At 39.9% G+C, this 13,261-nt stretch overlaps 1 protein-coding gene across 1 annotated transcript in view; it reads left to right on the top strand.

The window, feature by feature from the left end:
• LOC142311245 (uncharacterized) overlaps positions 1–12,968 on the top strand; it is a 113,274-nt gene extending 100,306 nt beyond the window's left edge. The window contains exon 11 of the mRNA XM_075349468.1: positions 5,793–12,968. Within this exon, the coding sequence (XP_075205583.1) occupies positions 5,793–7,021 (1,229 nt within the window). The 3' untranslated portion in view covers positions 7,022–12,968. The remainder of the gene's footprint in view (positions 1–5,792) is intronic.
• Positions 12,969–13,261: the final 293 nt, after the last annotated feature.

Raw genomic sequence — 13,261 nt, 5'->3', positions numbered from 1 at the left:
ACCAAAATACTGGCGTCCAGGCTTAATTCAGTCATATTGAGTATAGTTCACCCAGATCAAACCGGATTTATGCCTGGGAAAAACACCTCTATAAATATAGGACGGGTCCAGTCCATAGTGCAATATAGCACACTGGTCCAAGAGAACGAGTGGGCCTTGGCCTCGCTGGACGCGGCCAAGGCATTTGACTCGGTAGAATGCCCATTTTTATTTGCCTGCCTCCAGAGATTCGCTTTTGGGCCTAAATTCAGTAACTGGATTCATATGTTGTATAGGTCCCCGACAGCCAGGATACTAGTCAATGGTGCTATGTCTACACCCTTCGCATTGAATCGGGGCACAAGACAGGGATGCCCTCTGTCTCCAGCATTGTTTGCACTAGTTATTGAAGCTTTGGCAATTAGAATCCGCTCTCATCCACAGATCACTGGAATCACTATAGCCGACCGAACAGATCAAATAGGATTGTATGCGGATGACATGGTTGTCTTCTTAGATCGAGTGCAAGAGACTCTACCGGTGGTTATAGATACTATAGATACATTTGGGGAGTTTTCGGGACTACGCATCAACTGGGATAAGTCGGCTTTGATGCCATTAATGCATGGGTCTGGAATTTCAATGGAGGGTAGGTCACCTTTGCAAGTGGTAACTAGCTTTAAATACCTGGGAATACACATACAGAAAGACCATACACTAGACCTGCAGACGAGTATAACACCACTTCTGGAGCACGTTAAACTTAAATATAACTTGTGGAGCAAGCTACCCCTGTCAGTGGTTAGCAGAATAAATTTAATCAAAATGATATTACTTCCAAAGCTTAGTTATACACTACAACATAGTGCAGTATCAGTACCCAAATCCTTCTTCTCAATGTTGAACTCTCTTACTACTTCTTTCATATGGGGGAAATCCAGACCCAAACTTCGGTTATCCATTTTACAGAGATCCAAAAGACTGGGAGGGATGGCTTTACCGGAGTTCTTCCTCTACTACCTCGCGGGACAGCTTAGGGCACTAGAGACTTGGATGCCTGGATGTCAGCTGCCAAACTCTGAGAGTCACTTGGCACACGCGGCTGGGACTGATTGTTTAGTGGGTTTTCTCGAATCAGAAGGACTGAGAACACCACGGCAATTACCCCTCCTCAGGTTGGCAAGATTAGTCTGGCGACAAGCCAAGAGGGTGGTACACTTGGAAGGGGTGGTGCCGGAACTCCCATTATGGGGGAATAGCTACTTCCATACTCTGAGAGATCACCCCTCGGCGCAATTCTGGGCCACTTAGGTGATCTTTTTGTCCCGGGAACCACAACCTTCAAGTCCTTTGAACAAGTCCAGATTGAATATAATGTTCCAAGATCACAGTTTTTTAGATACCTGCAGATTCGCACAGCGATTCAATCCCACATACAGAAAATTGGAGTGAGGAAATTGATATCATCACTTCCTATGATAGTTATTCTAAAATCACAAGGACCTCGAGGCCTCATCTCAGCTATATATACTTACCTGTTGTCGGTGGGGTTGGAGTTGGACCCCTTGCCAGCCCAGGATAGATGGAAATCTCTAATTCCCTCTCTACAGGGAGAGGAATGGGAAGAGATATTGGAATCTCCGACTGCGGTATCCCCTTCGGTTAATAATAAGTTGATTCAATGCTACATTGTCCACCAGGCATACCTTACTCCAACTCGATTATTTAGTATGGGCCGTTCTCGTACATCAGAGTGCCCGAGGTGTCATCTCTCAGGGGCAAATTTCATACATATGATCTGGAGCTGTCCCAATATATCTTCGTACTGGCGGGGAGTGACATCTCTGCTGACATCGATTGTGTCGATTCCTGTTTTGTGTGACCCTTTGATATGCCTGTTTGGGGTGGTGGAGGAAGAGTCCTAGGATCATTACATGACAATATTCCTCAGAGAGGCATTGTTTCTGGCTAGGAAATTAATAGCTCTGAGGTGGATGGGAGATTCGAATCCAACTGTGCGGTCCTGGGTTAAACTAGTCAATGCAACCATAGTCTATGAGCGGGTGGTATATTATAATAGGGGGTGCCCGGGAAAATTTAACAAAATCTGGGGTTTGTGGAATTCTTCTCCAGACACACTTGCGGAGGTTTGAGGGAGATTATGCGGATAATGGTGGTTCCCGTTAGATGTTGGGATATGAAACACTGTCCAATGGTATATTGAGGTATAATAATGCAATGTGGCTGTTGTTGTTCTTTCTTTCTTCCTTTTTCTATTCCTCTTTCTATCTTGTTTTCAAAATATGGTCATGCTGATAGAGCTGTTCTTATGCTCAATATAAAATTAGATATATATGCAAATGATAAGTAGTATGGATAATAACATTGTTCTATCTTATCTATCTTAACTGCTAAAGATATTATGGACTTTATATGACTGTTTATTGTTATATTTAAATATTACTATCTATATACTGAGCTATCTTTATATGGCAAATGTCAGTTGTACCATGTTTGAAATTGTTAATAAAACGAAGTTAAAAAAAAAAGTGCAAGATAGTGAATATCCTGAGGAAACCCTTCAGGGAAAAAGGTCAAAGACCGCTGGCAAAATTGACATAGTAAATCCCAATACATAGTGGGAATGCTCAATGTGAACTGCATATAATCGAGTACAATTAAATTAATATTATATTGTTAAGAAAAAATGCAGATTCACATAGCAGATCCAGTCAAATGCCAGCAAAACAGACCACACCTTAAGGGGTTAAATCAGGCTCAAATATAATGAAGATCAAACACGAAACGTGCGTGTCGAAGCACGCCACGCCGAGCAATCAGTATTGATGGGTGAGTGTCTTTGGCTTATGGCTCATTGATTTCAAATTCAAATTTGATTTTTTTGATACTCTGTGAACCATTTTGGGCTGATGAGCGTGGGCACTAATACCTTTTGTATTTATGTGCATTGTTTTCTTGGTCCTGCCTTTTAACAATGTTTGATCTTCATTATACTTGAGCCTGATTTAACCCCTAGGGGTGTGGTCTGTTTTGCTGGCATTTAACTGGGTCTGCTCATTGTTAATCTGCATTTTTTCTTCTTAACAATATAATATTAATTTAATTGTACTCTATTATATGCAGTTCACATTGAGCATTCCCACTATGTATTTGGATTTATTTATGTCAATTTTGCCAGCGGTCTTTGACCTTTTTCCCTGAAGGGTTTCCTCAGGATATTCACTATCTTGCATTTTAACCATTGTTTGGGCTTAGACAGTGCCTTTGATCTCATTTTGATTTCACCTTTATACCATCCCATCTGCTGACTATTCGGGATGATCGGTTTTTGGTCTTTTCCGGTTTTAACCTGATTCTCTAAAATATTTCTTGTATCTAAAAATGTATTCTATCCCTCTTATGGCTGTAATTTTTGATAATAAAAATTTGATTGGATATTTCAAGAGGTTGATTTATTTTGCATTATTTCGGCCATTTTGTGGCTTCACTAGTGGAACCCCATTTTTCCTGTTTTCTCACACTTCTTACAACGGTATTCCAAGTTTTGAAAGCCTAGCAAAACGAAGGATTTCAGGTGGTGCCTCAAATTAGGCATCCGTAGCAGCCATGGTATCAGAAATGGTGTGAAATTTGGTACCCTTGAGGTTTTTCTTCAGGTTTAGAAACAGATGATAGCCGGAGGGAACTAGATCTTTTGAAAAAGGTGGGTGGTCAACCAGCTGGAAGCCCAGCTCTGCCAGTTTTGCCGTGGTCGCTTGTGTAGAGTGAGCAGAGGCGTTGTCTTGTAGGAACAAGATTCCTTTGGACCACTTGCCGTGCCTTTTGGCCTTCAGAGCTGCCTTCAAATGGTTCAAAAGTTCAACGTAATACCTTGCAATGATAGTGGAACCTTTTTGAAGGTAGTCCACTAGCAGCACGCCCTCCTTATCCCAGAATACAGGTGCCTTAGTGGCTGATTTTTGCACCCTGAACTTCTTTGGATGAGGACAACCACTGTGCCTCCACTCTTTTGACTGCTCCTTGTTTTCAGGGTCATACAAATAAATCCAGGTCTCATCCATAGTGACTAGCTGATCCAGTAAGTTCTTATCAGTCTGGAAACGCTGACAAATGGACTGGGAAGTTTTCAGTCGCATGCTTCTGTGATCTGTTGTCAAACATTTGGGGACCCACTTTGCAGATAGCTTTCTCATGTCCAAATTGTCATGGATAATGACACAAACACATTCACGGAAATCCCCATGATGTCTGCTATTGCTTTAGCTGAAATTCGTCAATTCTCCAGTATGAGGTTGTGCACAGCATCGACGATCTCCAGAACAACAACCACTCTCGGTCGTCCAGGACGTTCCTCATCATTGGTGCTGAAGTGGCCCGTTTTAAATTTGGCAACCCAGTTCTTAACTGTGGAATATGAAGGGCATTGATCCCCCAATGTCTGTGACATATCACCATGAATATCCTTCGTGGACTTTCCTTGAAGGACAAGAATTTTGTCACTCCTTTGCTCTCAGTTGCTGTGAATATCGTCTTAGATGCCGCCATTTTGTTTCCTGCGTGCGTAGAACACTGTTGCCATAACCAACAAACACAAAATTTTGAAAACATATATTAGACACATAAGGCTTTCATGTGATGTAACATTCGTTACCATAGAAACAAAAAAAAATCAGAAAGCCAAAGACTTTTCAGCAGCCTCTCTTATTAATGATGATTTTTAATAATCATCTAATCATCTGTATAGTAAACATTTAGCATATAGCATGACTGAATAAATTATCTTTTTTTCTTTTTTTACTTATCTTTGGAGCAATTCCTATAATAGTGCTGGGGGGCTTCAGCAGAATACAGGAGCTTTTGAAGAGGAACTTTCATAATATCTAGCATTACTTCACATCTTTCTGTTAATAGGAATTTTGTAACCAGGTTTTTCCTAGCAGCAAAATGTAAGGGCAGAAGGATGTTTAACGGGAACCTGTCAGGTGTAATATGCATCCAGAACCACGAGCAGTTCTGGGTGTATATTGCTAATCCCTGCCTAACCGTCCCTGTATACACTAGCATAGATAAAGAGATCTTTAGAAAAAGTGTTTCTAAAGATTCTTTATACTATGCTAATGAGGCCAGCGACTAATCGTGAGGGTATTATGACCAGTTCCCTTTAATATAAGGCAGTTGTGCACTTCAGCATATAGTAGGGGCGGCTCTATAACTTTTTCCACATTGCTTATACTAATTCCATCTGCCAGACTTTGCTACAGAAGCTCACGGACTGCATTGGGTATGTGTGTATTTTGGGGAGAGAACACTTTCTTCTGTCACCTGGTTTGTCACTTTGGGTCAATGTGTATTAAAAAGGAACTTTATTTAAGACTATGCATTTCAGCAGCAAAGGTATCTTCATCAGGTTTGGACGGTATCTTATGAGATGCTGATATAAGTAGCCTGGAATAAAGTTACTTTTCTACATTGACCTAATCGTTAAACCTCATGACAGCAGCTCTCACTGCTTTCAATACTTCTTTCTCCAGTATTGTTTTCTCAATGGCTCGAGCAGTCAGCACAGGGAGCAGCAGCTGACTGCTTTTTTTTTTCTACATATTTTGGTAGAGTTTTGCCTGTTTGTTACATTTCTGATAGGTGAGCGCATTACACTTTGTTTCTCATATGTCTATATTACTATCACATGGATTGCATCATAGAGTGCCCTATTGTTTTGTTGTTTGTCTAGTTTCACTTATATTTTTTGATTGGCAAAACAGAAAATAATGAAAACCATTTCCTCCTATTAGATAATACCTCTGGGAACTGGAAGGAACACATTCTTGTAATTCCAAATAATAAAGCAGAAGATAATCATACCATAGAACACTTTTCGGGAGAAAATCTCATAACCCCTAATGTACATTTGGAAAACCACAGTAAAGAAAAATCACACAACTGTCCTAATCGCAAAAAACTTTATCCAAGTCATTCACAGATACTTACTCTGAGTACAAGTCAAAAAGGGTGTAAAATGTTTCAATGTTGTGAATGTGGAAAACAGTTTTCAAAAAACTCAAATCTTTTTATACACATAAGAATTCACACAGGCGAGAAGCCATACTCTTGTTCAGAATGTGGGAAGTGCTTTACCCGAAAATCAGGCCTTGATCAACATGAAAGAAGTCATACAGAGGAGAAGTCTTTTATGTGTTCAGAATGTGGAAAATGTTTTGCTCGGAAATCAATTCTTTCTAGACATAAAATAATTCACACTGGGGAAAAACCATATGCTTGTTCCAAATGTGGGAAATGTTTTACACAGAAGCCTTCACTTGTTAAACATCAGAGCATTCATACAGGGGAGAAACCACACTCATGTTCTGAATGTGGGAAATGTTTTACTCAGAAATCTTCACTTGTTAAACATAAGAGATTTCACTCAGGGGAGAGGCCATATCCATGTTCAGAATGTGGAAAATGTTTTATTACTAAAGCTAAACTTGGGGATCATCATAGAAGTCACACAGGGGAGAAACCATTTTCATGTTCTGAATGTGAGAAGTTTTTTATAACAAAAGACAAACTCCGGGATCATCTGAGAAGTCACATCGGGGTCAAACCATTTCCTTGTTCAGAATGTGAGAAATGTTTCATACAAAAATCAGATCTTGTTGAACATCAAAGAATTCACACAGGGGAGAAGCCGTTTTCTTGTTCTGAATGTGGGAAATGTTTTATTAGCAAAGCCAAACTCCGGATTCATCAAAGAATTCACACAGGGGAGAAGCCATTTCCATGTTCAGATTGTGGGAAATGTTTTACCCAGAAATCAAATCTTGTTAAACATGAGAGAACTCACACAGGGGAGAAGCCTTATTCATGTTCAGAATGTGGAAAATGCTTTACAAGAAAATCAGTTCTTCATCAGCATCAGTTAATTCACACAGGGGAGAGACCATTTTCTTGTTCAATATGTGGGAGACATTTTAGGAACAAATCAAGACTTTTAAGTCATCACAATGTTCACTCATATTAAACATTGATTTGTTGGAATTATAATTATGTGATGACAACCGTAGATGGGATCCATGAAGGTAAAAAGCCTTATTGTGTTTCAAAGCAATGAACCAGAAATGTCAGTATGAAGTCCTAGCAGACAAGGGGCCCACACTGCTGTGGAATAGTGCTTGGCATACATTGTGGCTTAACAGTTTGCAAAAGCTTTAGAATTTTCCATATTTCTGCATACCTATAACTACATCAAATTGTCATAAAAGTAGATAAAGAGAACCAAATCAAAAGGAGTAAAAATTATTAGACTTAGAGGAAAATTATCCAGTATCACATGTCTGTGTGGCAATAGTATATGAACCTTTGTTCAGTATCTAGTGTCCCTCTTGTGCAGTAAAATCTGCATCTAAATGTTTTGATTAATCCTGCAGATCTGTTTGTAGCAAATGTAAAAAAATGACTCCCTGCAAAACAGCTTCAGCTGCTTTATTGGGTGGTTTTCGCTTGAACTGCTCACTTCCTTTCCTTATAGAACATTTCTGTGGGATTAAAGGGGTTGTCTGCAGTCACTGTGTGTGACTCACAACACGCCCACTAGTCAGGTTCTGTACGTCAGTATGCATAACGTATAATGGACCGCCATTCCCAGCGTAGTCACCAACGAATCCTCGCAAGTGTGTCTACCCTGGGAGGATTCACAAGTCTGCAGTCAGACAGAATATGCAAAAAAACACAGATTTTAAAAAGGCAAAGATATATGTTTAAATCATGTTAATTACGGTATTAATCATTCCCTTTCTATATTGCGAATTAATAGTTTAGAATAAATTCCATCAATTAAAATACTTAAATATATGTAAAAACTACACAAGGAGTACTATATTCAAACATTTATATGGTACAAAAAATACATACACAAACATCTTAAAATGACATCATGATAAGAAATAGTTAATGGAGGACTCCTGAGAGGGAGAAAGTAGTCATATGTCTAGTGGCAGGATGTGAAAATGGTTAATTTAAAGGTGTAAATCCAAAATTTATCAAGGCATCTATTATGTGTGGTTAAATAGGTCAACGTGCATCATCCCATATGTTTATATCCAGAAAAGAGCTAGAAAAAGGGAGGCACATGATAGTGATATGTCAAAAAAAATCATTAGTAATGTAAATTGAACAATACAGGGTTAAATATCATATATATATATATATATATATATATATATATATATATATATATATATATATATATATATATATATATGTAATATGGCTTACTCCTGAAAATAGACTGCCTGGTTTGCTGCCACTGGACTCCATGGAAACATGGAACTCCCAAACCCGTCCTGTATGACTGCAGTCTTTTTTATTTTAGACCGCACAATCCCCTTAACTCCTTCAGGTGTTCCCGACCGAAGACATATGGGTTAAGTCATACTTTCTTGCGGGCACAGGAGCTGTGCCCACACGATCACTTCCGGGAGTTCGGCCTATGTGAAAGCCGAGACCCAACTCTGACAAACAGGAGTGGTGCTTGCATCATCCCCCTCCTTGGCTGTTTAACCCTCTAAATACTGTGAACAATGGCGATCGCAGCATTGAGGATGGTGAGAGAGGAGTGCGCTCCTCTCCCAAGCGAGTGGGACTCCCGCGACATGATCACGGTGGCCCTATCATTGCCATGGCACCCCGAGGTCTTCATGATGACCTCTAGGTGACTCAGCTACAGCAGTCCTCTTTGACCATACCAGGAGCAGGGTGTAAGACGCTTCTGTCAGTGCAAAACTAACAGGTAGAATGGATTATACCATCGATCAATGAAAAAAAAGATAATGTCCCATATAGGGACTAAGTAAAAAAGTTGTTTTGTTTTGTTTTTTTTTTTAAAAAAAAAAAAATATTTAAACAAAATAAAGAGCAAAAAAATGAAAAACACATTATACCAATAAATATATTTATGTAAATAAAACAAAAGTACACATTTGATATTGCTGCATCCGCAACGACCCAATTTATAAAACTTTCACACTATTTAACCCCCTCAGTGAACACCATAAAAAAACACAGCAAAAACTATGCTTTTTCATCATACCACCCAAAAAAGTGGAATAAAACGCGATCAAAAAGTTGCATGTAAATAAAAAAAGGTATATCTGAAAACATCATCTTGTCCCGCAGAAAACAAACCATAATACAGCTTCATCAGGAGTGAAATAAAAAAAGCTATAGCCCTCAGAATATAGCAATGCAAAAACAATTTTTTATATTAAATAGTTTTTATAGTGTAAAAGTGGCAAAACGTAAAAAAAAAAACCAATGCAAATGTGGTAATCATACTGACCCAAAGAAAACAGGTGTTTTATGATTCTGCTTCACAAAAAGCAATAGAAATTGATAAAAAAAAAACATAGTGGCCCAAAATGGTACCAATAAAAACTCCAACTCATCCCACAAAAAGATAAGTCCTCACACCGCTGTCAGCAGAAAAATAAAAAAAAATATAGCCTTCGAAATTTGGTGATGCAAAAAACTTTCATTTTGTAAAAATAGTAGATAAATCCCCCAAAAATAAAACTCTAAAGCTGGTATTGCTGTAATCATACTGACCTGAGGAATAAAGCTGCTTTATCACTTATACCGCAAGTTGAATGGCGTAAAAATAGTAATATAACCAATTGTTCGACTATTGATTTGTTCATTCTGCCTTTCAATGATCGCAGAAAGGCTTGGCTCATATTTATCCTGTACTCTACGCTGAGTACTTACATCAGGAATTATGTGTAAATCTCTGGAAAATGAGATTCAGACAAAATTCCCAACTGAAAATTCACTGTAATGAGGCAGAGGGAGTCACTTTGAACTCCCATCTGTCCTGTGGTCCAGAGGTGTACCAACTTTTTAGGAGTGCAAAAAAGTGCACAGGTTTGTGCATTTTTGAAAAGTAGGACACCACTAAACAGAGGCCAAACAGAGTCCAGGGTAACTCTGCTGCCTCATTAATAAATGGATCTTTCAGAGGTTTCACTTGAATCACGTATTTTGATGATGTAGAAGAAAACCCCGATGTAAGTGCTCAGCATAAAGCACATGATAAATGGGATCTGTTCCAAAATGTTCTGTACCCCAAATTGCTACCAATAGCAGTCAACTCAACCCACTGAAATTCCCCACTCAGGTCTGTCATCTGTTAATGGGTAAAAATAGGGTGATTCAACATTACTGGTAGCAAAAAGGCCCTGGAAAAGCAATATGGCTCCCCCACAGACAGAAAACCAACACAATCTGCACTCCAAAATGCCCCCCTCCCTTCTGGGCATCACAGCGTGTCTAAACCACAGTTAACCGCCACATGTTTGGCATTGTTATAGTGAGGAGGTCTACTTAATGTACTGGGTGTGTGTCTCCAGAAGCATGAGCTGGGCACAATGTACGAGCACTACAAGGGCTTATTTGTAATTTTTAATTTTGTAACACTCACTGCATTTGACTTCATGGGTGTTTTCCAGAGACAAAATTGTCACTACACCCGTAGATGGATTCCCAGAGGGGTGTAATTTCCAAAATGTGGTCACCTGAGGTTTTTTTGCTGCTCTGGCACTTAGGGGCTCTGCAAATGGATTCTGCAAACTATTCTAGGCTAACCTGTGCTCCACAAATGGAGCTCCATCCCTCCCGAGCCAAACAGTAGTATGCAGTCACATGGGGTATTGCCACATTCAGGAGAAATTGTGAAATTATGGGGCTTTTTTTTTTACCTATGCCACTTGTGAAAATTGGAAATGTGAGTTTAAAACGACAAGATTTTAGTGCTAAAATTGTAATTATTTTTTCTTCAATAACGGTGGAGTCAATATTCTCACTACATGCCTAGATTCATTCGTTGAGGAGTACAGTTTGTAAATTGGGGTCACTTGTGGGAGGTTTCTGCTGGTTTTCATCTCAAGGGCTCTTCAAATGTGACATGTTGTCCGCAATCTATTCCAGTCAAAATGGTGCTCCCAAATTCAAATTGTGCTCCTTCTGAGACCTGCCAAGTGCCCAAACAGTAGTTTTCCACCACATTGTGTATTGGTGTAGTCAGCAGAAATTGCACAACAAATTGTATGGTGTATTTTCTCCTGATTCCCTTGTGAAAATTCAAAATGTGAGGCTAAAACAACATGACTCAAATTCTGTAAATTCTGTGTTTAAAAAGTCAAATGGCGCTCCTTCCCTTCCGAACCCTGTCGTGCACCCAAATAGTAGTTTTCTACCACATATGGGAAATCAGTGTACTCAGGTTAAATTGCCCAATAAATTGTATGGTGCATTTTCTCCTGTTACCCTTGTCAATATGCAAAATTTGTTGCTAAAGTAACATTTTTGTGAGGAAAAAGTAAAATTTTCCTTTTTTCTTCCACATTGCTTTAGTTCCTGTAAAACACCTGAAGGGTTAATAAACGTCTTGGGTGTGGCTTTGAGCACTTTGAGGGGTTTAGAATGGGGTCACTTTGGGGTATTTTCTGTCCCTTAGGCCTCTTAAAGTCATTACAAATGTGATGTGGCCCCTAAAAAAACTGACTTGGAAATTTTGTTGGAAAAATGAGAAATTGGCGATAAACCTTTAACCCTTCTAACTTCATAACAAAAACATTGTTTCAAAAATAGTGCTGATGTAAAGTAGAGATATGGGAAATATTATTAACTATTTTGTGTGACATAACTCTCTGTTTAAGGGTATAAAAGTTCAAAGTGTGAAAATTGCGAAATTTTCAAAATTTTTGCAAAATATCCAGTATTTTAAAAAAATAAATGCAAGATATCTTCCTAAATTTACCACTTACTTGAAGTACAATATGTCACAAAAAAAGTCTCAGACTCACTGGGATCCATTGAAGCTTTCCAGAGTTATAACCTCAAAGTAAGACTGGTTAATATTGAAAAAAGTGGCCTGGTCAGGAAGGTGAAAACCAGGCTCAGAGGTGAAGGGGTTAATTTTAGGCGTTTTGTACAGTTGTGACCAAAAGTTTGACCATAGGTTCTCAATAAGATTCAGATCTGGGGAGTTTGCTGTCCATGGAACCAATATGTTGTGTTTACTGAACCTCTTGGATAACACTTTTGTCTGGTGACATGGTGCTCCATCATGCTGGAAACCGCATTCTTCATCAGTAATTGTACCTGGATCATTCGGCGAAGAGTCTCTTCGATGTTTTGATACCATACAAATCACTGCAGTGTTCTAAGGAAAAATTTGAGACAGCCCACTGCATTGGAGAAAGAGAAACCCCACACATGAATGGTCTTAGGATGCTTTACTGTTGGCTTGATACAGGACTCCTGGTGGCGCTTACATTTTTTTCTCCAAACGGATTCTTCCAGATGTCCCAAACAGTCTGAAAGGGACTTCTTCAGAGAAATGTTTTGTAAAATCCAAGGTGGTGTTATAAGATAGGTTTCCCGTGGGGGTGTGTACTTCTTCCCCCTGTATGCTGTTACCCATATGTAAGCTGGCAGCAACACAGCAAAAAAAAGAATATGCCCCCAAAATAGCATAGAACAGGCTACTTTTGTGTGAGATGTAATAACAGCCTGCTCTGATCGCCTTGCAGAGTGGTTTCACGATGCTGTGAGCAGAAAATACAGACACATATAAGCTTTCAGCTATGGATAGGCAGTGGGGGGGGGGGGCCACTACAGCAGAGATCACAGAGGAGGTGAGCTTGTTTGTAATGTTGTAATGTGACACTGCTAAGCTCAGCTGTGCTGCCTCTTCCTCCACATGGACTCATGCAGAAGATTAGGTTTGTCTGTCATACAGCTCATATAATGAGAAACCTACACCAGAGGCATATCTAGGGGGGGCTGGCGGGGCATTTGCCCCGGGAGCAACTGTCAGGGGGGCGCTGTTTAGCCATCTGATGTGAAAGTCTCCCCGGGGGCTGCGTTTGCCGCCCCGTAGTGCGAGCCAGCCATTCTCTGAGCGCAGCTGTCAAGATGACAGCCGCACTCAGAAACTGCAGCAGGCTGGGTCCCACTGATCAATTGTCCTTGTATCTTTCAGAGGACAATTGAAGCGGTGAGCGCGGCGCTAACTTCCGGGTCAGAGCGACATCAGTGTGATCATGTCAGCTGATCACACTGCTGACCCGGAAATCAGGGCCTCAGCTCTGAGGCGGCAGAGAGCGCTGATGATAAGTGCTCCAGTGTGGAGCTGAAGACACGGAGGAGGAACATTAAAGCGTGAGGGGTGAGATATCTATGGCATTGTATGAGGGTGGGGAGG

Source organism: Anomaloglossus baeobatrachus, chromosome 5, assembly GCF_048569485.1.
Source record: "Anomaloglossus baeobatrachus isolate aAnoBae1 chromosome 5, aAnoBae1.hap1, whole genome shotgun sequence".
Lineage (NCBI taxonomy): Eukaryota > Metazoa > Chordata > Amphibia > Anura > Aromobatidae > Anomaloglossus > Anomaloglossus baeobatrachus.
The sequence above is the reverse complement of the archived record's forward strand: the minus strand, read 5'-3'. Positions and strand labels throughout refer to the sequence as shown.